The 26746-nt window shown below is 45.0% G+C and overlaps 1 protein-coding gene across 6 annotated transcripts in view; it reads right to left on the reverse strand.

Annotated features, from left to right (window-relative positions):
* Positions 1 to 26746, reverse strand: part of LOC144511194 (A-kinase anchor protein 13-like) — a 441197-nt gene that overhangs the window by 21460 nt on the left and 392991 nt on the right. For 4 of the 6 annotated variants that reach the window (XM_078241273.1, XM_078241272.1, XM_078241270.1 and 1 more), the window contains 13 exons: positions 24926 to 24993; positions 22440 to 22506; positions 20297 to 20426; positions 18097 to 18209; positions 16377 to 16553; positions 14521 to 14771; positions 13426 to 13551; positions 13197 to 13314; positions 12422 to 12670; positions 10747 to 10823; positions 6810 to 6991; positions 5606 to 5688; positions 2898 to 3086 (listed from right to left, as the gene is read on the reverse strand). In XM_078241273.1, the coding sequence (XP_078097399.1) occupies positions 2898 to 3086; positions 5606 to 5688; positions 6810 to 6991; positions 10747 to 10823; positions 12422 to 12670; positions 13197 to 13314; positions 13426 to 13551; positions 14521 to 14771; positions 16377 to 16553; positions 18097 to 18209; positions 20297 to 20426; positions 22440 to 22506; positions 24926 to 24993 (1830 nt within the window). The remainder of the gene's footprint in view (positions 1 to 2897; positions 3087 to 5605; positions 5689 to 6809; positions 6992 to 10746; positions 10824 to 12421; positions 12671 to 13196; positions 13315 to 13425; positions 13552 to 14520; positions 14772 to 16376; positions 16554 to 18096; positions 18210 to 20296; positions 20427 to 22439; positions 22507 to 24925; positions 24994 to 26746) is intronic. The other 2 variants (XM_078241271.1, XM_078241268.1) reach the window with 1 other exon arrangement.

Genomic DNA, 26746 nt, shown 5'->3' on the forward strand with positions numbered 1-26746 from the left:
CAGAAAGTGACCCGAGCCAGGAATCAAGCCCAGGTCCCTGGTGCTGTGAGACAGCAGTGCTAACCATTGTGCCACCTGTGTTTCAGTGGATTAGTTTCAGGGGAGAGGGGTAGAGTGGGGATGAAAATCCTGGGATCATTTAAAAAAAATAATGGGAAGTCGGAATGGGAGGAGAGGGAATGAGGATCTTCTGGGTGGATGAACCAAGATGGGCTGAGTGGTCTTTCTCAACCGGAATTGTGTGAAACAGGTCGGTACTGGAGGCCAAAACTGGAAAGTATTCTTCTTCCTCACTCACATGAGCAGAAACAATTCACCACGAAGCAAAGAAACAGACATCAACATCGCAGACATGGTTGAGTAAAATGTTTAGACATGAACTGTCTGCATCTTCTCAGCTCATTTTCATGCCTTCAGATTGTGCTTTGCGATTGGGTTGATTTCAATCCAAGCAAATCTCCTGCTTGGTTATTTCCAGGATATGGTCAGCCGTTTGTTTACAGAGCGACTACACTTTCTGGTCAGATAACAGTATCAGAAAGACAGCAGGATGAAAGCTGAGTGATGTTGATCTCCTATCTCTCCAGACAGGCTACTGCATGTCTGAAAAATGAACGAGCTAATCAATTTTCTGTTCCTGTCTTCCACTGAAGACGCAGGCTTTTGTTTAATTTATTCTTGGGTCACGGGCTTTTGTTTGCAGGGGCAGCATTTATTGCCCATCTCTAGCTCCCTTTGAGAAGGTGGTGGTGAGCGCCCTTCTTGAACCACTGCAACCCCCGTGTGGTGAAGGCACGGACAGGTTAGGAGTTTCAGGATTTCAACCCAGTGACAATGAAGGAATGGCCATTCTTGTTATACTACTGCTCTGCAGACAGCTTTTCCAAGTATTAACCCTGCTCTTGTTTAACTGTTGATGTTGTAACAATTCCAGAATGGTGCCCTGACTCAAAAGAATTTGTCACTAGTGCAGATATCTTTCTGGCCACTCACAATCCAATTGCTTTTCAACTCTGTGACTTTATTGGACAGCAATATGTTCTGGTTCCCAGATTTCTCTGTTCTATTAACTCCAGACTTCTCTGAAACTTCTCCTCATTTTTCCAGTTTCCTCAACTAGTTGCCCTTCAAATGCCTGCCCTTGTTTTCTTAACCATTACTCCATGGCATGGCTTTTCTTCTAGCAAAGCTGAAACAGATGTCCCTCTCTAGCTTTCTAAACCAACAGCTTCTAACAGAGCGAGAGCTGCCTTCACTCGCAATACTTATCTTCAACTGCAATCAAATTAGCCAAACTAAAACTTAAAAGTTTCTTCACCTTACAAGGCCTCAGTTACTAAGCAACAGCACATTTATTCTTCATGCCGTAGCTCTTTCTAAGCACAATAGAAACACAATTGGAACTTAACCAACCCTCACACATGCAAACACCCCACGTCCAGCATGAATATACCTATAGGTTTTACCTTTCCAGGCACAGACACATTAAAATAAAGTAATTTAAAACTATATCTTATTTCCAATGTCCATCAGTACAAACATGAATCCCTTAAAACTACCTTTATTTCTTTAACAGTGGACACATGCACTATCCAGCAGGGATACCCATATAGGGATCTGAAGCATAGGGTGGGATTTTCCATGCAACCCGCTATATGTTTTGCCGCAGTGGCCCACCATTGGTCGGCGGCTGGATCTTCTGGTCCTGCGTTGTCAACGAGGTTTCCCATTGAATGCACCCCTCGCCGCTGTGAAACACATGGCAGGTGTGCGCCATTGGTGGGACCGGAAAATCCCGTGTGAACGGCTGAAAAATTCCGTAGGCTTGCATTACTGTCCCTGCCTGCACCAATTCCCACAAGAGGAGGGGGACACTTAAATCCACAGGACTGCCTCGGCCTCAACCCAACTCATATCATACAATGAGCACAGACCAAGGACTGAACCTGGGACCTCAGTGATCGGTGCAGCTCAGTACCACACTGGGGTAGTGTACTGATCATCTGAGCCATTGCAGCAGTGAACAGGTCATTGGAACTCACCGCCGAGTTTACACTGCGCGGGTTTGCATGGTAAAGGAAGCCATGCCCTGGCATTGTCACACTGAGTGATTCAGGGAAACCTTGCCCTTCGTCTGGGATCCTTTCTCCCACCTTCACTGTGTGGTCCGCTGTGGTTCAATAGGGTGGTTCACCATCTTCCCAAGGGCAACAAGGGATGAGTAATAAATGTTGGCCTTGCCAGCAACACCCACATGTAAAGGCAATTTTCAGTTGCTTTTCTCATTTGGATGTGAAATTCCACCCATTTGGTCTTGACAGGCCACACATCACCATTTACAGTAATAACTTGTAACTGTTTGTTGGTTTAAGACCACTTCGAAGTTGGTTAGTAAACAGAATGACTTGGCATGAGTCAGGTACGTTAAAAAAAAGTCACAGAAAAATAAGATTTTTCTCAAGGGACTGTGAATTGCTAACTTGCAGGACTGAGCTAATAATGATTTATTGAGAGTCCTTTAAATTCATTTGGTGTTCTGCCATTTCAATCTTGCAGGCTGCCAACTCTGTCTATAGATTGGGGTTAGTGGTAGTTAGCTACATGGTTATGTTTTGAACAGAAGACCATTACTGTATTCAGCCTACCCTTACACACCGCTCACTGGCTTCCCGGCTGTGATTTCAGGACGAGAGGCCCTCTATCCACTTTCCAAATATGAATTTAACTCAAAGTTCATTGCAAAGTTTTCCCTTGGTTTTCTTGCCCTAACATGCCAGCTGGTGACCTGTTCCAGAATTTGACCCTTTTTATAAAAATACTGAATAAAATGTTGCATTAACATTTCCGGGAAATACAGGAGCGATCGCAGTTTGGCTCCAGTTTTGTTTTGAACTGACCTTCTTTCATTGCATCTTTGAGCAGTGACTCTCCCTTTGGGGCATCCTCTGAGTTGGCTCTGAAGAAAGACCTGGTAATCAGACTCTGAGAAGCTTCTTCATGCCCGCTGGTCTCCGCAATTTCCTTGTACAGTCTCAGCTTCTCTTCCAAGAGTGAAAGAATTTGTTGGTCTCTTTCCTGCAGCTTCTCTGTGTTTCAAAGAACGAAATGGAATTACTGAATGCCCATTAAACTTGTGAACAACACGACGGTGGGGAGAAAATCAACAACTCAATATAACAGTCAGTAGATCAGAGAAGGGAAATACTATCGTCCACCTCCCAGTCTGTTATTCAGCAAGATGGTTGAAAACCCCAAGTTCAAACTTAACTTGATGCTGAGCCAATGGACTCTAATTGGTTAGTGGCAAGGGTCCTACTATTTGCATTAATGCCCTGGGGCTAAGGAAGGGGGCACTGGCGATTTGCCTCTAGTACCTCTTCCAGTAAACTGTCCTTGCGTTCTTGGTGAAGATGGGGCTTGATCTTGGCTTTGATGGCACAATGCAAGAAGCAGCCAATGTTAAGTATACAGAATATACAAAAAAGACGGACAGCAAGGGACCAGCCAGTCTTTGGTCTTGGCCCACGCTCAATGACGGGAACATCAACATTATACCTATTCTACCACCCGGCAAGATCCTTCTCTACCTGCAGCCATGCAATCTCTTGGAAGAGACACCCGACTCCACAAGCCCCCTGTCTCTAATTACAAAGTCCAAGGTTTGACTTGCTTTAGTAATTTTCTTGAACTAGTATCCTTGCCTTTACAATGCTGCTGCACTGTGACTTTAACAGTCGGTGAAATTCTCTGCTTGGTGATTCCGTAAGGACAATTTCAAACCCCTTGCCAGCCTCCCAGCAGACGCAAGAGAAAGAGAACTCTGGAAAGTTCCTCTCTGTCCCCCTCGGGCAATGGAAACCAGTACGGGTGATCACAAATCAACCAAGTCCAAATTCACAGCTGCGGAGGGGTTACTTGGCTGTTGCCCCCCTCACGTGGAAACTTCACTCTAGACGTCGACAGGCAGAGTGGGTGGGGAAAAACCCAAAAATACTTCCACAAAAAAAATTCTCACGGGCAAAAGTAAACATGAAAGTGACACTTTATAAACTAAGACTGTCAGTTCCTGATTAAAATTATTTTCCTAATAGCTAGCCAAAAAAAATCATTGTATTTGACACCAGGTTGCAACTTAAACAGAACTTCTATTAAATCATCCTTAACTCTGTTAAAAAGCTACTAATGAAAAATCGGTAAATTTCCTCAAGCAAGCTTTTCATTTATATTTTCTTCAAATTAAATTCATGACAAACTGGTACAAATATAAATTTGTCAGTGATCTGCTCATTTCCTGTAACAATTCAACCCCAATTGGCTGCTGGACAGACACAGGAAAATCAATCCGGGTTCCTGCTCCCAATCACTAAACAGTGATCCCCATCCCCCACTGAAATGTTGGACATGTGTCCCCAACATGCCCCCTCAGTGCCACCAAACCGTGGCAAGGAAAATTCAAAGTCTGCCCTTCAAGTAATAGAATACATCGCATATTCTTAAGGTTAATATTCAAACTCATTGTTGATGACCTGCCAAGCAAATTCTGAAAGGGAGAACATACACCGATAATCCTTTAGGCTTTGATTTAGTGCAAGTATTGATTGATGATCACTCCTGCAAAATACCTTGAGATGTTTTATTGCGTCAAAGGTAGTACAAGTTGTTTATGATGCTCTCCCTCCCTCCAGGGTATTTGCTGTCAAATTTCACTCGGGAATCATTGGAGAGGCATGGCTATCGCTCTGGACCCTCACCCACTATGTGCAAGCTACCGCATTCAAAATGGAGAGGTGGAGAAAAATACTGGCAAGAAAAACTGAAACTCCCTCCTTTAAGTAGCAGAATACTCTCCATACTTGTACATAATAAAACAGAAAGTGCTGGAAAATCTCAGCAGGTCTGACAGCATCTGCGGAGAGAGAATAGAGCTAACGTTTCCAGTCAGGATGACCCTTCGTCAGCTCTGACGAAGGGTCATCCTGACTCGAAAGGTTGGTTCTATTCTCTCTCAGTAAGAGTTTTAACAACACCAGGTTAAAGTCCAACAGGTTTATTTGGTAGCAAATACCATAAGCTTTCGGAGCGCTGCTCCTTCGTCAGATGGAGTGGAAATGCATCTGACGAAGGAGCAGCGCTCCGAAAGCTTATGGTATTTGCTACCAAATAAACCTGTTGGACTTTAACCTGGTGTTGTTAAAACTCTTACTGTGTTCACCCCAGTCCAACGCCGGCATCTCCACATCTATTCTCTCTCCACAGAGGCTGTCAGACCTGCTCAGATTTTCCAGCATTTTCTGTTTTTGTTTCAGATTCCAGCATCTGCAATATTTTGCCTTTACCATACTTGTGCATCACTGACTATCCAGTTTTGAATGGCCTGTTCCAACAATCTCCAAATGACCAGACATAAATATTCTTAATATAAGATCATTATTCTCTCCACCCACGTTTTGTGTCTCAGGAGTGCAAACACTTTGAAGCCTCTCACTGAATTTTCAAACACAAACAACTCAAGTTCTGGCCCCATTCTTAATCATCATTCAAATCTGAAACCTTCAGTTGTGGTTTACTGTCTCTCTATATATCCAATTAAATAAAGCAGACGCACCTTTCAGCTCCTTGGCCCTGCTCTCTAGCTGCCGCCTGTCTTCCTCAGACTCGCTCGGGATTCCTTCATCTTCATCCTGTCCCCTGCGTGAAGAACCAGAACAGAAGGTTAAAGGTGTTTTTCTGACGTTCACAGCACCGTTGGGTCTTATTCAGCGGGGATGGAGAAATAAATTTAATGTCTTTTAAACGAGTGGTTGGGCAAATAGTGAGAGTAGGAAGTCCATAAAATCAAATGGGTTCTTATGGGTGAACTAAACATCCACAATACGCTGGCCAAAATGAATAGAGCGGAATTAGAGCATGATCCCAACTTTTTCTAAACTCAGCTCTGATGAAGGGACATCCAGACTCCTGAAACATTGGCTCTATTCTCTCTCCACAGATGCTGTCAGACCTGCGGAGATTTCCAGCATTTTGTGCTTTTGTTTCAGATTCCAAAATCCGCAGTATTTTGCTTTTTTTCTAAACTTCCTTGGTGATAAGCCCCACCCTTTTCTTGTTGGGATTCTTTTGAAGGTTTGGGCATTGTCAGACATTTCTTACCAGTAAAAGATGAATCCACCTGCCAAGTGGCAGAGGTGATGGGGCAGAATCCTGTTTGCTGATGAGGGTTACTTTGGCTGATAGCTTGTTAACCGCAGCCTTTTGCCAAGAAGCCTTGTTTATCAGCTACATAAGCTGGGCAATGTTGATGAGCTCCCTATCCATCACTGACAAAAAACTGAGAGCAGCACTCGAGTGAATTCCTAATGGGTGTTTTCTGTGGCCAAAGCTCTATTTGGAAAAATCAGTCCTTTGGAACCAAGAATGAACAATGTAAGTGTCTAACCCCTTGTTTTGTCTCTAAATGCTGCTAAAGAATGTTCTTCATCAGGTGAATGACCGATAAGAGAAGAATAACTGGTGATCATGGATCAGAAAAGGTACAGGGGAAATTTGAGCTACCCAAACACAATTCCAAGAACCTCCTCCCTAACTTGGGCTTCATATTCTTCTCCTTGACTTGTCAACCTTATGTATAAATTCTACTAACTCCAACAGATACCAGGGAAGGTTGTTGGGATTTGGTTTCTCTTTGAAAAGTTGCCAAAATAAGAAAGATGTTTGAAGTATTAATCTGCGGTGAATGGCAAGGTGGTGTTCAGCTGTTTATTTCACGCCATCCTTGGTATTACTCACATGCCGACACAAAAGCCACTTACATTGTGCTTGCAGTTTGCTGAATGATTTGCATCCAATTGGTCCTCTCCTCTTTGGAGCTGGTGTGTACCTCATACATCTCTGGCACCTGGGCTGCAGCACTGATGAGGAATAACCCCTTTTCCTCGTGTGCTATCTCGCGTACGATAAGCTTCTGCAGGGGCACCACGGTAGACTTCTGGTCCTAAACAAACATTCAAAAATAGGCATAAATAGGTTGAGAGAAAAAAAAAGGGAGTAACCTCTTCACCTAAGAATGCAAAGATGACCTGGCTTAATGGGCCTGGAACCAAGAATAACATTCCGTCTGGAGCAGAGCGAGAGCGCAATGGGGGAGTGGGAATGAGAGAGGGGGAAGCGGGGGTGGGTGAGGGAGGGGAGAGGTGGGGTGAGGGAGAGGTGGGGCAAGGGGAAGGAAGGTGGGGTGAGGGGGATGAGAGATATCGCTGATGAGCAGCTGAAAAAATGACAGCTGGTGTCCCAGTCAGTTGTACGTTGGGATTTGTTGACTCTAGTTGACAGGTTCAGAGAAAGAAGTCGGAATAAAATATGACTAAAATGTAAGGGAGGAAATGACATGAAAATGAAGAATTGGTGTTGACGGATGGGACAGTAATACATGGTGCCAGGGATGGGTGTGCTACGAGTTCGTGAACAGTGTGAGCAAGATTCAGTGCCAGAAAGCGTGTGAAAGGGCAGCAACCCGATACTGAGGTGATGGAAAACCAGATGCTTTGTGAGAATGCCAATGAAACCCCGGCTGTGCTGGGAAGGGCATTGTGTTTGGATTAATGACAAACCGCTGAAACATATCCTGTACAGAGAGTTCAAACGTTGCAGTGTTCCCATGTTGTGCGAAGGAAGCATTTCAAGGACTTCTTGAAGTAGAATGGGTGTAAGTGGCATTGGCACAACAGTTGGGAGGGAGGAGTGAGGACCCTTGCAGCACATCCACCAGGTTTGCTGTTCCATAGCTACTGTGTAGAAATCCAACAGCATCTGCAGCGAGAAGAAAGGTTGCGGGAATACCATCACGAGTGATGGCAGGAGTCAAGAGATTTCTCGTGGTCAAAGGATTAGCCATCGAGTAACCTCATGCCCAGCTGCTTTACCACCACTGCCAATGGGTGATCTCGGAGCAGAAACAGAGGAGATCATTCCCAACCGCTTTCACAAAATGAGCAGTGCCAAACAGGATGTACAATGCAGTTGGAGTGGAGTAAGTTGGCAATCTGTCACTGAATCCTCCTTGGAGCTGCTCATTTCAACTCATCTGTCAAATCTGATGTCTTCAGCAGTTGAAAAGCCTATGAATTGGGATGGATTGAGGCAGGGCAATAACATATAAATAGTCATCCTGCTGATGACTCAAAGTCTAAAACTGGTGGGCTAAGTAAGTGTCAAAGAAGCCACAAAGTTCACATCAGCATTTTCTAATTGCGATGACTGTAAGGCAGTGATGTCATTTTGAATCTCATACACATAAGAGCTGCTCAGAGACTGAAAGGTTTGTGTGTTAAAACATGTGGCAGACAGGAAGTCTAACTGTGACCAACATCATTCCTCTGCCCCATGTCAAATAGTCTTAGTCACTGTTTGTGGACAAAGATGTGTGGCACTTGCCTCCAGGATACGACGACTTTCAGGGCAGCCTAGTGGCCTCACAGTGCCAGGGACCGGACTTCAATTCCGGCCTTGAGTGACTGTCTGGGTGGAGTTTACACATTCTCCCCTGTCTGCTGTTTCCTCCGGGTGCTCCGGTTTCCTCCCACGGCCCAAAAGCGTGCAAGTCCAAAGATGTGCAGGTTAGGTTGATTGGCCAGGTTAAAAATTGTCCCTTAGAGTCCTGAGATGCATAGGTTAGAGGGATTAGCAGGTAAAATATGTGGGGGTAGGGCCTGGGTGGGATTGTGGTCGGTGCAGACTCGATGGGCCGAATGGCCTCCTTCTGCACTGTAGGGTTTCTATGTTTCTAAGTTAACTGGACTGGCCATTCTAAATTGCCCCTTAGTGTCAGGGAGATTAGCAGAGTAAATAAGTGGGGTTACGGGGACAGGATCTGGGTGGGATTGTTGTTGCTGCAGGCCTGATGGGCCGAATGACCTCTTTCTGCACCGTAGGGATTCTATGACTCCATATGACATACATTTATATATTTCTCCAATATGATTCAATGACCAGGGGGTTTAACAGGAGCATTGCAAAGCAAAGTGTGAGACTTAGTCACAAAATGAGATCCAGATGGCCAAAAACTTGGTCAATGAGAAAGGTTTGAAAGAGTTTCTTAAAGGAGGAAAGTGAAGTGGAGGGAAAGAATTCCAAAGCTCATTGTCCAAGATTCCCCTTCTATCCTCTCCTTGCTCCAGTGCAGCTCCATGGGAAACATCTCCTGCTGTACCTCACTTCAGACAATAGCTTCGACTGTGCATGTCTGCAACTTCTGTGACTGGGGTATAATAAATATCTAATCTATTCTCGGCTTGTCCCAGTGCCCACGTATATATGCTCATGACACTTGCTACTCTGAGACAGTCGCAATAGGGGAATTTCCCACTCCAAAATAAAACAAGTAATGGTTTGAAAGTTCAGCTTATTTCCTGCAATTACAACATCTCATTACAAATGTGGAGCAGGACGCTGTCTCTCGTCAGAGCTCTCTGACTGGATGAATGCCAATTCCAGAGAGTTCAAAATATGATCACATCAGAGTTTGCCGAGGATGGGAAAAATAATCAAGGATTACTGAGTCAAGATTCACAAAGCTTTCTTGTTCTCTTCTTTTATGACTGGAAACAAAATTCTTGCTTGTGAGATCTTGCTGTGTACAAATCAGCCACTATGTTTCCCAAGGCAACAATAGCGACTGCTTGCTGGAGGGTTCTGGATGCAAGAAGCTGAATGAGTGTAAGCCTTACATTTCCTCAACTCCTCCAAGCAACTGGCAGACGCAGCAGTAAGATCATAGAATCCCCACAGTGCAGAAGGAGGCTATTCAGCCCATCGAGGCTGCACCGACTCTCTGACAGAGTGCCTTACTCAGGCCATCTCCCTCTACCCTATCCCCGTTACCCCGCACGTTCATCATGGCCAATCAACCCAACCTGCACATCTTTGGTCTGTGGGAGGAAATGGGAGGAAACCGGAGCACCCGGTGGAAACACATGGAGACATGGGGAGAACGTGCAAACTCGATACAGACAGTCACCCAAGCCTGGAATCAAACCCAGGTCCCAGGTGCTGTGAGGCAGCAGTGCTAACCACTGTGCCACAATGCCGTCCTTACTCAAGTGCAAACATACACCCATAACGGTTGCTCTCCAGAGGAGGGAACTAAGTGCCAACAGTGAGAAACACCTTGAATGAAACAAGAGACACATCCTTTTGATGTCATAGGCAGGGTTAGATCCATTCCCAGACTTCTCAACACTTTACTTATTTTGAATTAGCTCAGATCAGGAAGTCCATTGGTGATTTCATCTCTTTTTACAACCAACCCTGCTGACTTCCTGCTGCAGCTTCCAATATCCACCCAGACAGCTGAGAGGACTAACGCTTCATTGGAATCAACCACTAAATGGCGGAACAAGCTTGAGGGATGGATGGACGGCCATTCCCATTCTTAGGCTGCTTTGAAGGAACAATGCAGCACTCTCTCGGTACTGCATTAGCCCAGCTCCTGCGTGGAATTCAAATGCATCGCCATCTAAAAATGCAAGCAGGAGATTCCCAATTCAATTGTCTAAATTAGAGCGGTCCCGACCTGAATTTTTATCAGTTTTTCCTTACTTGACCTGAATTGGAATCAATATCATAGTGGAGACGCAACCATTAGCACTAAGTTGGCGGGGTGTTGTGCAGAATGTTACATGAGCAAGTGTGCTATTAACTGGACGAAGTAATATCTAGAAGTGATCAAATCTCCGAGGAATTCAAACTCACCAGTGTAGCAAACGTATACTTCTGATCCTTCTCTTGAAGAAACACCAGCACATCTGAAAGCAACACGGCCTGGACTTCTGCAAAGCAAGAGTAAACATTTTAGATGTCGGCAGTTATAGTCACAGAGTCATGCAGCACGGAAAAGGCCCTTCGGCCCATTGCATCTTCACCGACAATAACTACCACTAAGGTTGAGGCACAAAACGTCGTGACCACAGTAAATGAGCCTAAACTGAGTTGGATGAGTTGCTGCAGGTTAATCTTCCTTTGACAGTCGCTCATCTTTCATGTTAAAGCAGGATGATCAAACCTTTGGGAGGGGGGGTGGGGGGGGGGGGGTAGGCATAGGGTGGTGAGGGAGAGGGAAACACAAAAAGTTTGTGTTCCATTGTGCCCACTATTTTCCTGCTAGACTGGCAAAGAGCGAAACATATCATTCACCCCAACCCACACATGTACAATTTCCATTTGACTAAAATGGAATACCAGCACTCAGAGGCACACACTGCATTTACCCAGGCTCAAGGATTGTCAAGCAGCGATTGTCAAACACTAGGATTTGGGGGACCCAAAGTATCTGCAGTGACACTGCTGGAGTTTAATTAGTGATGATTGTGACGCTTGCTGGTAAATAGAAACAGCTGGGAACATTTACTTCCATTAAAAACACATGGGAGAGCCCAGAAGCAAGGTTGGGCCAGAAGCAGCTATGATGAGATTCAGAAAGGGACTAATTGAGTTCTGGCAGCTTAAATAAATCAGGGTGAATAAATTTAGAAATATATCAAGGTTAACACTCAAAGTTGGGATTAATAGGGCGGCACGGTGGCACAGTGGGTAGCACTGCTGCCTCACGGCACCTGGGACCCGGGTTCAATTCCCGGCTTGGGACACTGTGCAAAGTGGGACACTGTGCGAACCCACTGCACATTCTCCCCGTGTCTGCATGGGTTTCCGCTAGGTGTTCCGGTTTCCTCCCACAGTTTGAAAGACGTGCTAGTTAGGTGCATTGACTATGCTAAATTCTCCCACAGTGTACCCAAACAGGCGCTGGAGTGTGGCGACTAGGGGATTTTCACAGTAACCTCATTGCGGTGTAAGCCTACTTGTGACACTAATAAATAAACTTTTTAAAAAAAAACTAGGTCGAGGTGTGACTTAATATGCCTTTAAAGAATAGCAGAATACCATCACGAGAAGGGAAATGTGTCATGTGATTCAGTCAGTCTCACTTTGGCCTGGAGCAGAACACAGCACATACAGCTCTGCGGCTGTCTTCATGCTTTCTATCCGTGTGCATCTGTTGTCCTGTGTCTAATTTAAATAAATGAAGCTGCAAAGTGTTTAAACAATCTCTTATGAGTGATTGCTGCCATCATATCATCATAAAAATATGACAAGGTGGACCAACTGGAAATTGCTACAAGGGGAGTTAAATAAGAATTACAGAGGTGCCCAACTTGCAATGCTGATGTATTCTCCTAGTCATTAGCACCAGGGGACAACTCACTCTTCATTTACTCCCATGGTTGCAGGTTAGCGTGTGGGGGGGAAATATTAGATGTAGTGTTACTGAGTCTCACTGCCATAGATAGTGGACCTCTACCGTAACCCAACCAACAGCCCTTAGTGGTGTCACCCTCACTTCACCAATCAAATAGTGCAAAGACTGTACCTTTTAGTCTTCCTGCTGAAGTCTTTAACGTGACGAGGCCATCATGTACCAGCTTTCTCCTCATCAAGTCTTCCTTCGCAAACATCTGGCCGCTCTTCAACCTCATGATGGCTTTGGTCTCCGTTCTGCTGTGGATCTCCTGCAGCCTGGTTTTCTTTTCATATTCACTGACTTTGTTATCCACTGCTGCAATCACCTCTTTTATCATTGCCAGTGCTTTTATGAGGTCAGCATGATCATCATCATTTTCTGGGCAGAGAAGAATAATAACATTGGATCCGGCTGAGCTATTATATCAGATATACCACACAAAAACAGGCCCAACGTGTCCGTGCCAGCATTCATGCTCCACCCGAGCCTTCTCCTGGCTTTTCTTGTCTAAATCTACCATCGTGACCCTCTGTTCCCTTCCCCCCTCATATGCTTGTCTGGCTTCCCCTTAGATTCAGTTCAACCACTCCCACTCCTTGTGGGGTACGGGGATAGGGCAGGAGTTAGGGCCTGGGTAAGATGCTTTGTTGGCGAGTTGGTGCAGATTCAAGGGGCCAAATGGCCTCTTCTGCACTGTAGGGATTCTATTCCAAGATTCCATGGTTGATTTTTTCCTTTCTTAATCCTAAATGGCAGCTTGCTGAACAGGTTAGATAGACTGAATGACCTACACCTGTTCCTGCGCCTGTGATGCTCTTATTACTGGGAAAGACAGACATTGGAGACACTTAGAATGAATCAACAGTCCCGATAGGACAGGGATTGGACTATTCTGGCTGTTTACCTTTGGTGTGCTGTATTATCCTCTGGACGATCACTGGATACTTGGTAATCCTTTGAGTAACCAGTAATATACATTCCTGGATTCCTAATCTCCGAACTATGGAACTACTCATTTTTTTCTGGAAATACAAAATAAAATATTTTAAGATACATAAGACTTAGCAGATTTCAAATACATCAGCTTTGCAGTCAACGGGCAGGCCGCTGGCTGAGTGGAACCAACAACTCACCCTGACAAAGGCCTGGAACTTCTTCTCTCGTGCCAAGAGCTCCTTGCAAAAATTCACCGCATCGTTGTGCTGCCCGCAGAATTTCCCGTAGGTCTTCTTCATGCGCTCGGCACTTGGCCCAGAGAACTGCCAAATAAAACATCACATTACACGTGAAAGACAGCAAGACTGCAACCATTACAGGTAAGGCCTTAAGGAGCTGTCGTGGGCGGGAAAGGGGATGTTTATTGTGGCCTCAAGGATCTCTTGGAATAATTAAAAAATCACTGAGGTATTTAAGATTATGAGGGGTGCGCCATAACCTTTGCCTGGTGGCACAGTGGCTAGCACTGCTGCCTCACAGCGCCAGGGACCCGGATTCAATTCCAGCCTCGGGTGTCTGCGTGGGTTTCCTCCAGGTGCTCCGGTTTCCTCCCATAATCCAAAGATGTGCGGGTTAGGTTGATTGGTCATGCTCAACTGCCCCTTAATGCAAGGTAAATACGTGGTGTTGCAGAGATAGGGCCTGGGTGGGATTGTTGGCGGTGCAGAATCGATGGGCCAAATGGCCTTCTTCTGCGCTGCAGGGATTCTATGATTCTATGGAACATCTTGTTCGAAAGGTGGTCATGCTTTTGTCTTGATGGGCTGCACATTTGTGAATCACATATAAAGTTTTAAAACTCTGTGCCATTGTCTGGCTTGGTGTTCAGATGCTGAGGGTTTATGCACCAAAAATACAACAATAGCAGTACTAAGAACATAGAAACTGGAAGCAAGAGTAGACCATTCAGCCCTTCAAGCCTGCTCTGCCATTCATCTTGACCATGATAGTCCTGTCAAAGTCTACAGACTCATAAAACTTACACAGAAAAACTAAAGGTTGCAGGTCAGAGTCAGATCAATATATATCTGGGGGGGAGGGGGGGGGGGGGTGGTTTGGTGGGCGGCAATTGACGCATTGAGTTTATGTGGACTCCGTACAGCAATCCAGGCAGTCCCATTCCCCACCACTATCCCTGCAGGTGGCCCAGTTGATACAATTTGCACACTTCAGATCCAGTTTTAATATTTTTAAGAAGTTAACGACACCATAGCTCAACGAACCCTTCTTACCTGATTCATCAAGATATCACCGATCTTTTTGATAAAGAAGTTCCGGTCACTGTTTGCTGCCAAGGATTCTTTCTTCTTTTCTAGAATCCGGTTGAGGAACTGTGTGTGAATGTCGATCAGATCTTCCAGACAGGGAAAGATACGTTCCACTGTTGAGGTTTCAAACTGCAGCTCCTTTGTCATCCCTTTGCTGTAGATTTCAGACATGATCTTCAGGGTTCGAAGATGGTGCATTTCTGTTTGCATCAATTCTGTGGAAGCAAAATCTCAGATTAATTGGGTGCTAAGTACACACAGGGCTCTGCACTAATACCTGGACACTAACACTGTTCCTTACACACACTGGTATTTGCATATTATTAAGATCATAGAATCCCTTCAATGCAGAAAGAGGCCAGTCAGCCCATCGAGTCTGCACCAACCACAATGCCACCCAGACCCTATTCCCATAACCCCACACATTTACCCTGCTAATCCCACTGACACTAGGGTCAATTTGGCATGGCCAATCAACCTAACCCGCACATCTTTGGACTGTGGGAAGAAACCGGAGCACCTGGAGGAAACCCACGCAGACACGGGGAGAACATGCAAACTCCACATAGACAGTCACCCGAGGCTGGAATTGAACCCGGGTCCCTGGTGCTGTGAGGCAGCAGTGCCAACCACTGTGCCACCCACTATTTTATATCGATTCTCCATTTCCCTCTTCCCTGCTGCAGCTTTTAAGGTCTAAGTATTTAGTGGTCACGCCTTCCCTTTTGTTCTTTCCAACTCCAAATGCACACACTTTCTCCACTCTCCATTCTCACTATATTGAGTTTTTTAAAAAAACACACTGCCCTCTGCCTCAACCTCCCAAGAGTGGAATGTCTCTGTTTTCCCAACTCGCTCCCACCTCTCTATTTACCTCACCTTCTCACTCTCTCTAACCTCTGGACCGCCCTGTACGCTGAGCCTTGTCCCTTTACTTATGATTCAGTGATATGAAGTGAAAACAACTCATCAAGTGAAAGGAACAAAAAGGGAGCTCGGTGAACTTTCACAACCATGAGGTAATAGAGATGCAGCAAGGACATTGGAACATCCAGATATATTTCTGGTGACCAGATTGGGACACCATGGTGGCACAGTGGTTAGCACTGCTGCCTCACAGCTTCAGGGACCCAGGTTCAATTCGGCCTTGGGTGACTGTCTGTGGATTTCCTTTGGGTGCTCCTGTTTCCCCCCACAGTCCAAAGATGTATAGTTAAGTGGATTTGCCATGGTAGATGCGTAGGGATATGTGGATAGAACAGGGGGCAGTGCCTGGGTGAGATCCTCTTTTTGAGTTGGTGCAGACTCGATGGGCAAATAGCTTCCTACCGTACTGTAGGGATTCTATGGATGTAGTATGGGCAGCACGGTGGCACAGTGGTTAGCACCGCTGCCTCACAGCGCCAGGGACCTGGGTTCGATTCCCGGCTTGGGTCACTGTCTGTGTGGAGCTTGCACGTTCTCCCCCTTTCTACATGGGTTTCTGCCAGGTGCTCCGGTTTCCTCCCACAGTCCAAAGATGTGCAGGTTAGGTGGATTGGCCATGCTAAATTGCCCCTTACTGTCAGAGGGACTAGCTGGGGAAAATGCATGGGGTTATGGGGATAGGGCCTCGGTGGGATTGTGGTCGGTGCAGACTCGATGGGCCGAATGGCCTCCTTCTACACTGTAGGATTCTAAGAAAGTAAGAATGTTGGTTGGTGGAGTTCATATTACAAAAGGGACAAGACTAATAGGGCTTCATGGCCTCTTTGTGTACCTGTAAACACTTTAAATGTCAAAGCGACCCCATTTAAAATGGGAATAGTGTTAACTTTTACCATAGATGACATCCTGCCGCTTAATCGCATCCTTCTTCTGCTGGCACACAAAGTTGTTGTCCACCACCAGACTCCAGGAGTCTGCTTCCAACTCCTTAGCGTCCGACTCAAATTCTCCCATCAGCTGCCCATCCATGACGTCTGTACCTGTGGGAATGTGGAGTACAAATGCAGAGTCTACCAATAAACATCTATGTCTCAGCACTTACTGGAACTACACATCACCACATTCACACACACTCGACTGACAGCTACCTCCAAGATTGAGGCATCGTATTTTGATGGCCACTGCAATAACTCATGTCTCAGGTACAACCGGGGCACATTGTAATTGCCATTTTATGCAGCTGAAGGCACCTGAGCTCCTCAAGGAAAATGTACATTATTCTGTTCTTTAAATGCACCCTAGACCAAGTGTTATTTCATGCTAAGTGTAAATCAACTTTCAAACCATCGATTTATTGTCATACTATCCTACTGTTGCGGGGGGGTCAATAGGAATAAAGTAGATATGTTTTGAATATAGGTTGCTTCCCTTAGTGCATCTTCAGAGGCGTACCATTTTTTCCACTGGGGATGGTTGGGTGATGTGGTGGAAGGATTCCCAAGCAGATTATCAGCTTGTTGAACTGCATCATTAGCGCTCCTTCCATGGCCAACAAATCCTGGCGGTGGACTTTCACCAAGAGCTTGTGGCCCAGAAGTAGGCCACTAGACCTCCTATTAATATTGGCAGTGGGGGTCAGTTTTGCTCAGTTGGCAGGACAGCAATGTAGAGCAATGTGGATTCAATTCCCATACCAGCTGAGGGTACTCATGAAGGTCTTCTCAACCTTGCCCCTTGCCTAAGGTGTTGTGATCCTCAGGCTAAATCACCACCACACAGCTCTCCCCCTCAAAGGGGAGAGCAATCTATAGTCATCTGGAACTATGGCGACTTTCCCTTTAATATAGGCAGTAATGGTAGTTGATTCAATTACTCTTTACATTATGCATGGTGCAAGTATTAAAATTAACTGTTACTTTCTGTACTGATGACTGAGCCTCTTTCAGCTCAGATCTTTGCAGACTATTACACAACTCTGTCAGGAACAGAATGTAATCTTGGTGGTGATTATGCACAACCCAGTGAAGATATTCAGAGGTGGATCCTGACCTGAATGGTTAGATTTTAATGTTCTATGATGTTAAGTCTCATTGGGCCAGCTCAGACTGTGTCTTTAGCCTCTGAAATGATGCTCTGTGAGCATTAGAATATGAACAGGCTATGAAATAGAATCCCTACAGTGCAGAAGGAGGCCATTCAGCCCATTGAGTCTGCACCGGCCACAATGCCACCCAGCCACTATCCCCGTAACCCCACGTATTTATCCTACTAGCCCCCCCTGACACTAAGGGGCAATTTACCATGGCCAATCCACCTAACCTGCACATCTTTGGAAATGTGTTAACTGTCTCCATTATAACAGGAGTTAAAGGATTATTTGAAGGCTTTGAGCTATCTTTTGCACAGCAGAGTTTCCAAGGGTTCACATATAGTGGAATTTAATAATCCTCTTCCCTTTGGCGAGATACTGTAATTGTTTGAGTGTTAACAGTTGGTGTTCATCATTTTGTAATTCTGTTTCACCCTCTCACTGTTTTATCAGCACTTTACTTTCACCTTTCCCAGGGCCCTTACAAATAAAGAGAGGAATGATACACTAAACACTACTCTTACCTTCATCAGTCAGCGACTCCATCGACTCTGTCACTTGTTTTATGTGGTTCAGAGAGTCCGTTGACTGAGATAAAACACGCCAAGAGGCAAAGGAGGTTTCATCAATCGCGGGTCTGCACAAGACAAACAAAACAAATTCAACTCAAGTAAAAGGGAAACAAGCTAAACTGCAAGAGTATTAAAGTATAAAAAGAGTTTAGTGAAAACAATGCTTTGCTGGATCTTCTGATTGCTTCATGGGTAGAAGTAGTGCTTGCCATCTGAACCATACAGATTAGGGCAGCATGGTGGCACAATGGTTTGCACTGCTGCCTCATTGCACCAGGGACCCTGGTTCGATTCCTGGCTTGGGTCACTGTGTGGAGTTTGCATGTTCTCCCCGTGTCTGCGTGGGTTTCCTCCGGGTGCTCCGGTTTCCTCCTGCACTCCAAAGATGTGCAGGTTAGGTGGACTGGCCATGCTAAATTGACCCTTAGTGTCCCAAGATGTGTAGGCTAGAAGGATTAGCCATGGGAAATGTGTGGAGTTACGGAGATAGGGCAGGGTAGAGGGCCTGGGTAAGATGTTCTGCCAGCAAGTCAGTGCAGATTTGATTGGCTGAATGGCCTCTTCTGCACTGTAGAGATTCTATGATCTTATATTGAATTATAGAATAGAATCATAGAATCCCTACACTACAGAAGGAGGCCATTCGGCCCATAAAGTCCGTACCAACCACAATCCCACCCAGGCCCTATTCCCATAACCCCACACATTTACCCTAGCTCATCCCCCTAACACTAAGGGGCAATTTAGCATGACCAATCAACGTAACCCGCACATCTTTGGTCTGTGGGAGGAAACCGGAGCACCCAGAGGAAACCCACTCAGACCCGGGAAGACTCCACACAGACAATAACCCGAGGTCGGAATTGAACCCTGATCACTGGTGCTGTGAGGCAGCAGTGCTAACCACTGTGCCACCATGGCGCCTTTAGTTTGGTGGCCTTTAGTTCTGCTCTTCCCCACAAGCGTCCTTTCTGCACAAGTGTCTTTCTGTATTCACGATCAAAACATTTGATAATCTTACAGGCCTCTATTCGGGCACTCCCTCAGTCATCATTTAAATAAAAATACATTGTGCATCATCAACGTGGAGTGTAGAACAGCTTGGCTTCTTGGTTCAAAACAGGCAAGTTTGCACTTTGCACGATGTACAATTTTGGTCTTCTTGCTAAAGAATATACGTGCTTTAGAGAGGGTTCAGCAAAGGTTCGCTAGACTGATTCCTGGGATGTCTTATGAGGAAAGACTGAAAGGAATGGACCTATAACCTCTGGGAGTCTCATTAAAATGCACAAAATTCTTCGATGGCCCGACAAGGCAGGGGTTGAGAGGTCATTTCCCTGATTTGAGAGCCTAGAGTTATGAGTCAGTGCCTCAGGATAAGGTCTGGCCATTTCGGACTAGGATGAGAAAGAAATGTTTTACATTTGTATAGCACCTTGCACAACCTCAGGAGTCCCAAAAGAATTTTACATCCAATTAAATACTTCCGAAGTCACTACCTTAATGTATGAAATGCAGCAGAGAATCTGCACACAGCAAGCTCCCACAAACAACAATGCAATAAAGACCAGATCATCGTTTTCTTGGTGATGTCAATGAATGGGTAAATACCGGCCAGGAAACAGGGAAGAACTCCCCTGCTCTTCTGAATAAAGGTGCGCAGGTTAGGTGGATCGGCCGTGTTAAATTGGCCTTTAGTATCCGAAGATGTGCAGGTTAGATGGGATTAGCCATGGTAAATGTGTGGGGTTACAGGGACAGGGCGGGCGAGATGGCTTGGGTAAGATACTCCGAGAGAGTCGGTACAGACACAATGGGCCGAATGGCTTCTTCTGCACTTTAGGGATTCTGTGATTACTAAAGGATTTTTTACATTCACACTAGAGGATTGGTGCGGCCTCTTTTGAAAAATTGGGAAACATTTTTATTACCCTAGAATTGTAAATCTTTGGAATTCTCTACCCCAGAAGGATGCGGATGATTGTCAAGTCAATCCCTGTAGCATTTTGGAATTCTGCCATTTCCTTTTTGGATACTTTGCTACATCAAACACGCCAGACAAGCGCACGCTGTTGTTGCTTCCAGTTCATTAAAACAAATCTGTTGCACGAATCATTCAGCACTTTAACACTATACAAATAACCAAACTTACCCTGCAATATTGGCTATTGACATGCTCTTGGAGAGTGATCGATAGAGAGGCATTTTCCTATTAGGAGCATTCAATACATTGTCATCTTGAAGGATTATTGCTGATCTTGGGCGTTCTTTGGGTTGGAAAGCTAAATAAATAGGACACAAGCATAGCAGATAAATGTAAAATTGATTGCTAGCCTACTCATAACGATCAGTGTAAATGTTAGGAAGCACATTATGGAGTAGAATATCGAAGCTTTAATCCATGGAGGCTACTTAGGTTCATTTTAAAGATTATTTTACAGGATGTGGGTGACACTGGCTGGTCGAACATTTATTGCCCATCCCTATTGCCCTCAACCACATTGCTGTGGCTCTGGAGTCACATGTAGGACAGACCAGGTAAGGATGGCAGATTTCCTTCCCTAAAGGACATTAGCGTTCTACAACAATTGACATTGGTTTCACGGTCATCATTAAAAGTTTTAAAGTTTATTTATTAGTATCACAAGCAGGTTTACATTAACACTGCAATGAAGTTACTCTGAAAATCCCCTAGTCGCCACACTCTGGCGCCTGTTCGGGTACACTGAGGGAGAATTTAGCATGGCCAATCATTAGATTTATAATTCCAATTTTAGTTTTATTGAATTCAAATTTCACCATCTGCCATGGTGGGATTCGAACCTGGGTTCCCAGAGCATTACCCTGGGTTTCTAGTCCAGTGACAATACCACTTGGCCAATTAAAGTTTAATTGTTGTTAATTTGAAGATACGGATGTGGACGATACTACCCCAGCATGGGAAAATATGTTCAGATTATGAAGTATCTATGAATAAAGATCGTGGTTAGAACAGTCTTTTGCAAATCCCCAGGTCCACAAAGTTATAACAGGGCAGTGCAGCAAATAAGAAAGACAAGAACATGTAGTGCTGGGCATTATTGCCAGGCCCCTGTATGGAAGGTGGTCTTGCGGAGTCGCATCATGGAGGCCATTCATGAACCAGACAGAAACCATTGACCAATAATGTCAAAGAATTAGAGATTAGCCAATCATCTCCCAAAATTTTAATCAACTTCCACAGATCGCTGTTCTTTCAGCAAATCAGGCAGTGGTATTTTGGATGGTTCAGATACAAAAACTACCCATCACACTCTCCCGAAAAAAAAATTCTGCCCCAGACAACAATCCTTCCAACACAGCACCCGATAGAAAAAAAATCCGTATTCAAAAATTCACAAACCAAAATCATAGACATCAGCATAAAATCTTTCCTAAATCCCCTTTCAAGTTCTCCAAAGTATCTCCCCCCCCCACCACCCGTGGATAACCAACAGCCTTAACTCAACGTACATGCCTTGCTCACCCCCAAGTGCTCATCATTCAGTTCACCTTTGAAACTCCGAACATTGTGGGCCCCGGCTCCAGATAGCAGGCATCCACCACAAGACCCAGTTTTCCAGTGGATTGAGACCTGCTGCAGACTCGAGATGAATGATCCTGGCTGACTTGCTCAGTTTTACTGTGCTAAAGAGACATTCGTGATACTCATGCAGCACACAGCTATGCAACCTATCGATTTCTTTAGCTAACTGCAACCCATGTTCCCCTCCAAGCCACTCACCGTCCTGACTCGCCATTCCCTCATTGTCGCGGGGTCAAAAATCCTGGAACTCTTTCCTAACATCCTATGGACTGCTGCGATGCAAGAAGGTTGCTCACCACCACCTTCTCAAGGGGCAATTAAGGATGGGCAACAACTGTTGGGCTTGCCTACATTGCTCACATTCCATGAAAGAATTTTTAAGACTAGGTTAGAAAACAGTCACACCTCTGATTTAGTCTCGAGCTGTTTGGATTCTTGAATGCTACTTTTTGATGCATCGCTTCCAATCAGTGACAGGCCTGCACCCAGCAGTGTCCCACTTTAGCATTGTACAGCTCAAGGTGCAGCCTCCCAACAGAATCCAAGCCTGGAACACCAACATCCGCACTGTTGGGGTATTTCACAAGTGGAGACAGTGTGGAAAATTTTACATCCTTATCAAAGTGGGGAAGTTGTCATGACAGCGCTGTGCAAACCTTGACGGAGTGAAACGTACAAATATCCCCTGGGTACCACCAACGAGCTAGAATACAGGTCAAAAGATGCTTACTTTTATTCCTCATGTTGACCGCAGTGGGTAATGTCAAAGAATCCTGGGCCTGAGGGGACTTTTGTTGCTGAAATAAAGAGACGGACACAAATTAAAACACTGTACGTTACATTAGAAGATATACAGGTTGTTACAGATTCACCTTACGGTTTCCCACTGGCATGTTTGAGCACTTCCCAATTTAGGCAACATTTTAGGAATAGTTAAGGCAGTTAATACAAGTGCAAAGGTGGTACAGTTCAAAAGATATATAGGGCGTGGAATGCCCTGCCTGCAGCAGTGGTGGACTCGTCAACGTTGAGAGCGTTCAAGTGGTTTTGGATAAACATATGGATGATATTGGAATAGTGTAGATTAGAGGGGCTTTAGATTGGTACCACTGGTCGGCGCAAAATCGAGGGCCGAAGGGCCTGTACTGCGCTGTAATGTTCTATGTTCTATATATGAAGACAGTCCTCCAGCCTTCTATCCAACTGTGCCTTACATTATTATAGAGCTTTTGCCTACAAAATTCCACCCATGAGTTCCTCATTATTCTTAACATGAAGGCATTCCAAACCAGAGTCCGATATTTGCTTTTCACTGATCTGAATCTCTCTCAATTTGTCCCACTATTGTGGTTTGATGTTTTGATTTTTACACTCCATCTCCGCAAGGATCCTGACCGAAGTTAGGTATCAGTCTCATGGTTATTTCTCTGCGCTGGGGCGGCACGGTGGCACAGCGGTTAGCACTGCTGCCTCACAGCGCCAGGGACCTGGGTTTGATTCCCGGCTTAGGACACAGTTGGTGCGAAATCTGCACATTCTCCCCGTATCTGCGTGGGTTTCCTCTGGGTGCCCCATGGACCGGAAGATGTGCTAGTTAGGTGCATTGACCATGCTAAATTCTCCCTCAGTGTACCCGAACAGGCACTGGAGTGTGGTGGATAGGAGATTTTCACAGTAACTGCATTGCAGTGTGAATGTAAGCCTACTTTCTTTGATTTGATTAATTATTGAGACATGTATTAGCATACAGTGAAAAGTATTATTTCTTGTGCACTATATAGACAAAGTATCCTGTTCATAGAGAAGGAAACGAGAGAGTGCAGAATGTAGTGTTACAGTCATAGCTAGGGTGTAGAGAAAGATCAACTTAATGCAAGGTAAGTCCATTCAAAAGACATTAATAAATAAAGCTTAAAAATTGCTCCCAGGCTTTAAAAGCTCAATTGTAACAAAACTGGACATAGCAGGCATGGTGTGGCTTACTGTCTTTGGATCCAGAGTTATACCTAGCTCTGGCTGATGGGACACAAGCCCCACCTGTCTTGTTGGTGGCTAAGTCCCTCTCTGTCACTAACCTGGGCAGACTCAATCCTGCTCCTTTATGGAACAGGCTCAAGTACAAAAGCAGTTACACTAGATGAAGGATCTCATTCAGGCGGGCTGTTTGATTTATAGGGTGAGCAGGGGACAATCCTTCAAGATACTTTTGAGATGTACTCACTGTTGTAATGTGACCAAATATGGAAGCTAACTGAACATAGCAGTACCCCACAAACAACTGTCAGATTGATGGCCAAATTAATTCATTTTAGTGGCTTTCATAGAACCCTCCAGTGCAGAAGCAGGACATGTGGCCCATCAAGCCTGCACCGACAACAATCCCACCCAAGTCCTATCCCCATAACCCAACATGTTTACCCTCCGAATCCCCCTGACACTAAGGGGCAATTTAACATGGCCAATCCACCTAATTTGCACATCTTTGGACTGTGGGAGGAAACCCACACAGACACGGGGACAAGGTGCAGACTTCGCACAGACAGCGACTCGAAGCCGGAATCGAACCTGGGTCCCTGGCGCTGTGAGGCAGCAGTGCTAACCACTGTACCCCCGTGCTGAGGGGGAAGAAACATCGGTTTGGCTACCAGAACCCCTCTACTCTTTTTCCAGTAGTGCCATGTGATCTGTTCTGTCCACCTGGTCCTCTGTTTCACATCTCACCCATTAAACTGCATTTCCCACTGCGCGGTACTGCAGCCTGGGTGACTGTCTGTGGGGAGTTTGCACGTTCTCCCCGTGTCTGCGTGGGTTTCCTTTGCTGCGGTTTCCTCCCACAGTCCAAGGATGTGCAGGTTGGGTAGATTGGCTATGCTAAATTGCACCTTAGTGTCCCAAGATTTGTACGCTAGATTGATTAACCATGGTAAATGTAAGGGGTTATGGGGATAAAGTCCACGGAGTGGGTCTTGAGCTCACAAGCTTCTGACTCAGGTGAGAACGCCGCCACTGTGTTAAGATCACAATTGGAGCCTCAGGCTACATCAGATCTGTGCTTTGCGCCACCTGGAAATGCACGACATGAGGTTCTCTGGAATGAAAGGAGTGTTCCAGTTCCTCGCATCAACATCTCCCACCTAGAGTACAACAAAAACTGACCAGGAACAAGTACAAATTAATCTCGCACCATACTCAGAGATTGAGAGAATAAATAAATACCTTCTGTTTAATCTTGTTACAAGAAGGCAAACTATCCCTGCAGCCCTTGTGAACTTGTGCATTACAACCTGGGAAGATAAAGAAAAGTTCAGTTGTTAAAAAAAAAATGACGTACAGGAAACTGAATGTAAACCACTAAAAATTACGTATGTATTTGTCAAAACAGTCAGCCATGAAGGGTAGCAGTACTTTTGGTACCTAATTTTGTGGTGGTTTCAGAGAACAGGATGCTTGTGAGACAATCATTATAATGCCAGTTTTGCACAATTTCTTCAGTGAAGTAAAAAGTCCCAATGTGGCTCGCAGGAATAGAATCAGTCACAATAAAACAGAGTAATACACATGGGAGAGTCAGAGATGGAGTAAGAGGTGTGGGAGGCAGTGGTGTGATTATGTTGTCACTGGACTAATAATCCAGAGTGCCCAGGGTAATGTTCTGGGGACCCAGGTTCGAATCCCACCACGGCAGATGGCGAAATTTGAATTCAATAAGTATCTGTAATTGAAAGAAACCATTATCAATTGACCTTCTCATGACCTTTAGGGAAGGAAATCTGCCACCCTTACTCGGTCTGGCCTACTTGTGACGCAAGACGAAAGGCAATATTTGCTGACCAACCAGTGATGCCCATATCCCATGAGTACAAAAAGGGAATAGAAAGATTTGGCACCCGTGAGGCAAAGAGTGGGAACAAGGAGCAAGGATAGTGACAGATACGCAGATGCTTGACAACTAAGAACAAGAATGATTCAGACAGTGCAAACCCTACAAACACAGCAAATCTGAAACCAAAACATCAGATGCTGGAACAACAAAGCAGGTAATGAGTAAGCACATGTTGGGGGGAGGTTAAATCAAGGAGTTCCTTCAGCTGAAGGCGAGATGTCTCATCTGTAGGATTGAAGACAGTCACATAGGCAAATTCTGTTCATTAAACTCCGCACTGAAAATTCTACAACAACTTGTAGAACTTGCCTCTGATGATCCAACAAGCGTCAGACACAAGACGTAAAAAAGGCTACCCTTACCCGGACAGGTCGGGGTGACAAATAAGCTTGGTCCAAGAGGTTGCATTTTATCTCGAAGGAGCAAGAGGAGAGAGGGAGTGGGGGTTAGGGATGGAAACACAGACCAGGAGACCAGGGTGGCTCAATGCATGGTTTCCGAGAATGGGCAAAGGGCTTAGAGGGACAGACATTTTCAGCACAACGACAGCTCAGGGTCCTACCGTTTGTAAATAAATTTATTAATCTCTTGATCATGTGTATGTTCCAAGAAGGTTGGCCTTTAGTTAGGAGCTCCTCTCCCTACAACACAACTACTATCAGACAGCTGACTGTCCAAGTAATTACAAATAGCATTATTTAAGTTATTAACTATGTTCTGCACCGTCGCTGCACTGCCAGCTAAAGCAAGCCTGTTCTAGTGGGGAGTCTGGAACATGGGGCAGGAAACGTTTCTGCCCACTCACATCAACAATATTTTAACAATCATAACATCAATATTTTAATGAATTTTCATTGTACAAACTGACAACACAAAAAAAATACAAGTGCCACAGAGCCGTCTTTCAAATTGAATAACTTCCTCCCCATAAATCCAAAACAGGACAGAAATCAGATTTAAAAGCAAATTACTGCGGATGCTGGAATCTGAAACCCAAAAGAGAAAATGCTGGAAAATCTCAGCAGGTCTGGCAGCATCTGTAAGGAGAGAAAAGAGCTGACGTTTCGAGTCCAGATGATCCTTTGTCAAAGTTAAAAGGCACAGAAAGTGGGAGATATTTATACTCAAGGGTGAGGGAATGAAAGATGAGTCAT

This window comes from Mustelus asterias, chromosome 24 (genome assembly GCF_964213995.1).
Source record: "Mustelus asterias chromosome 24, sMusAst1.hap1.1, whole genome shotgun sequence".
In the NCBI taxonomy this organism is placed as follows: Eukaryota; Metazoa; Chordata; class Chondrichthyes; order Carcharhiniformes; family Triakidae; genus Mustelus; species Mustelus asterias.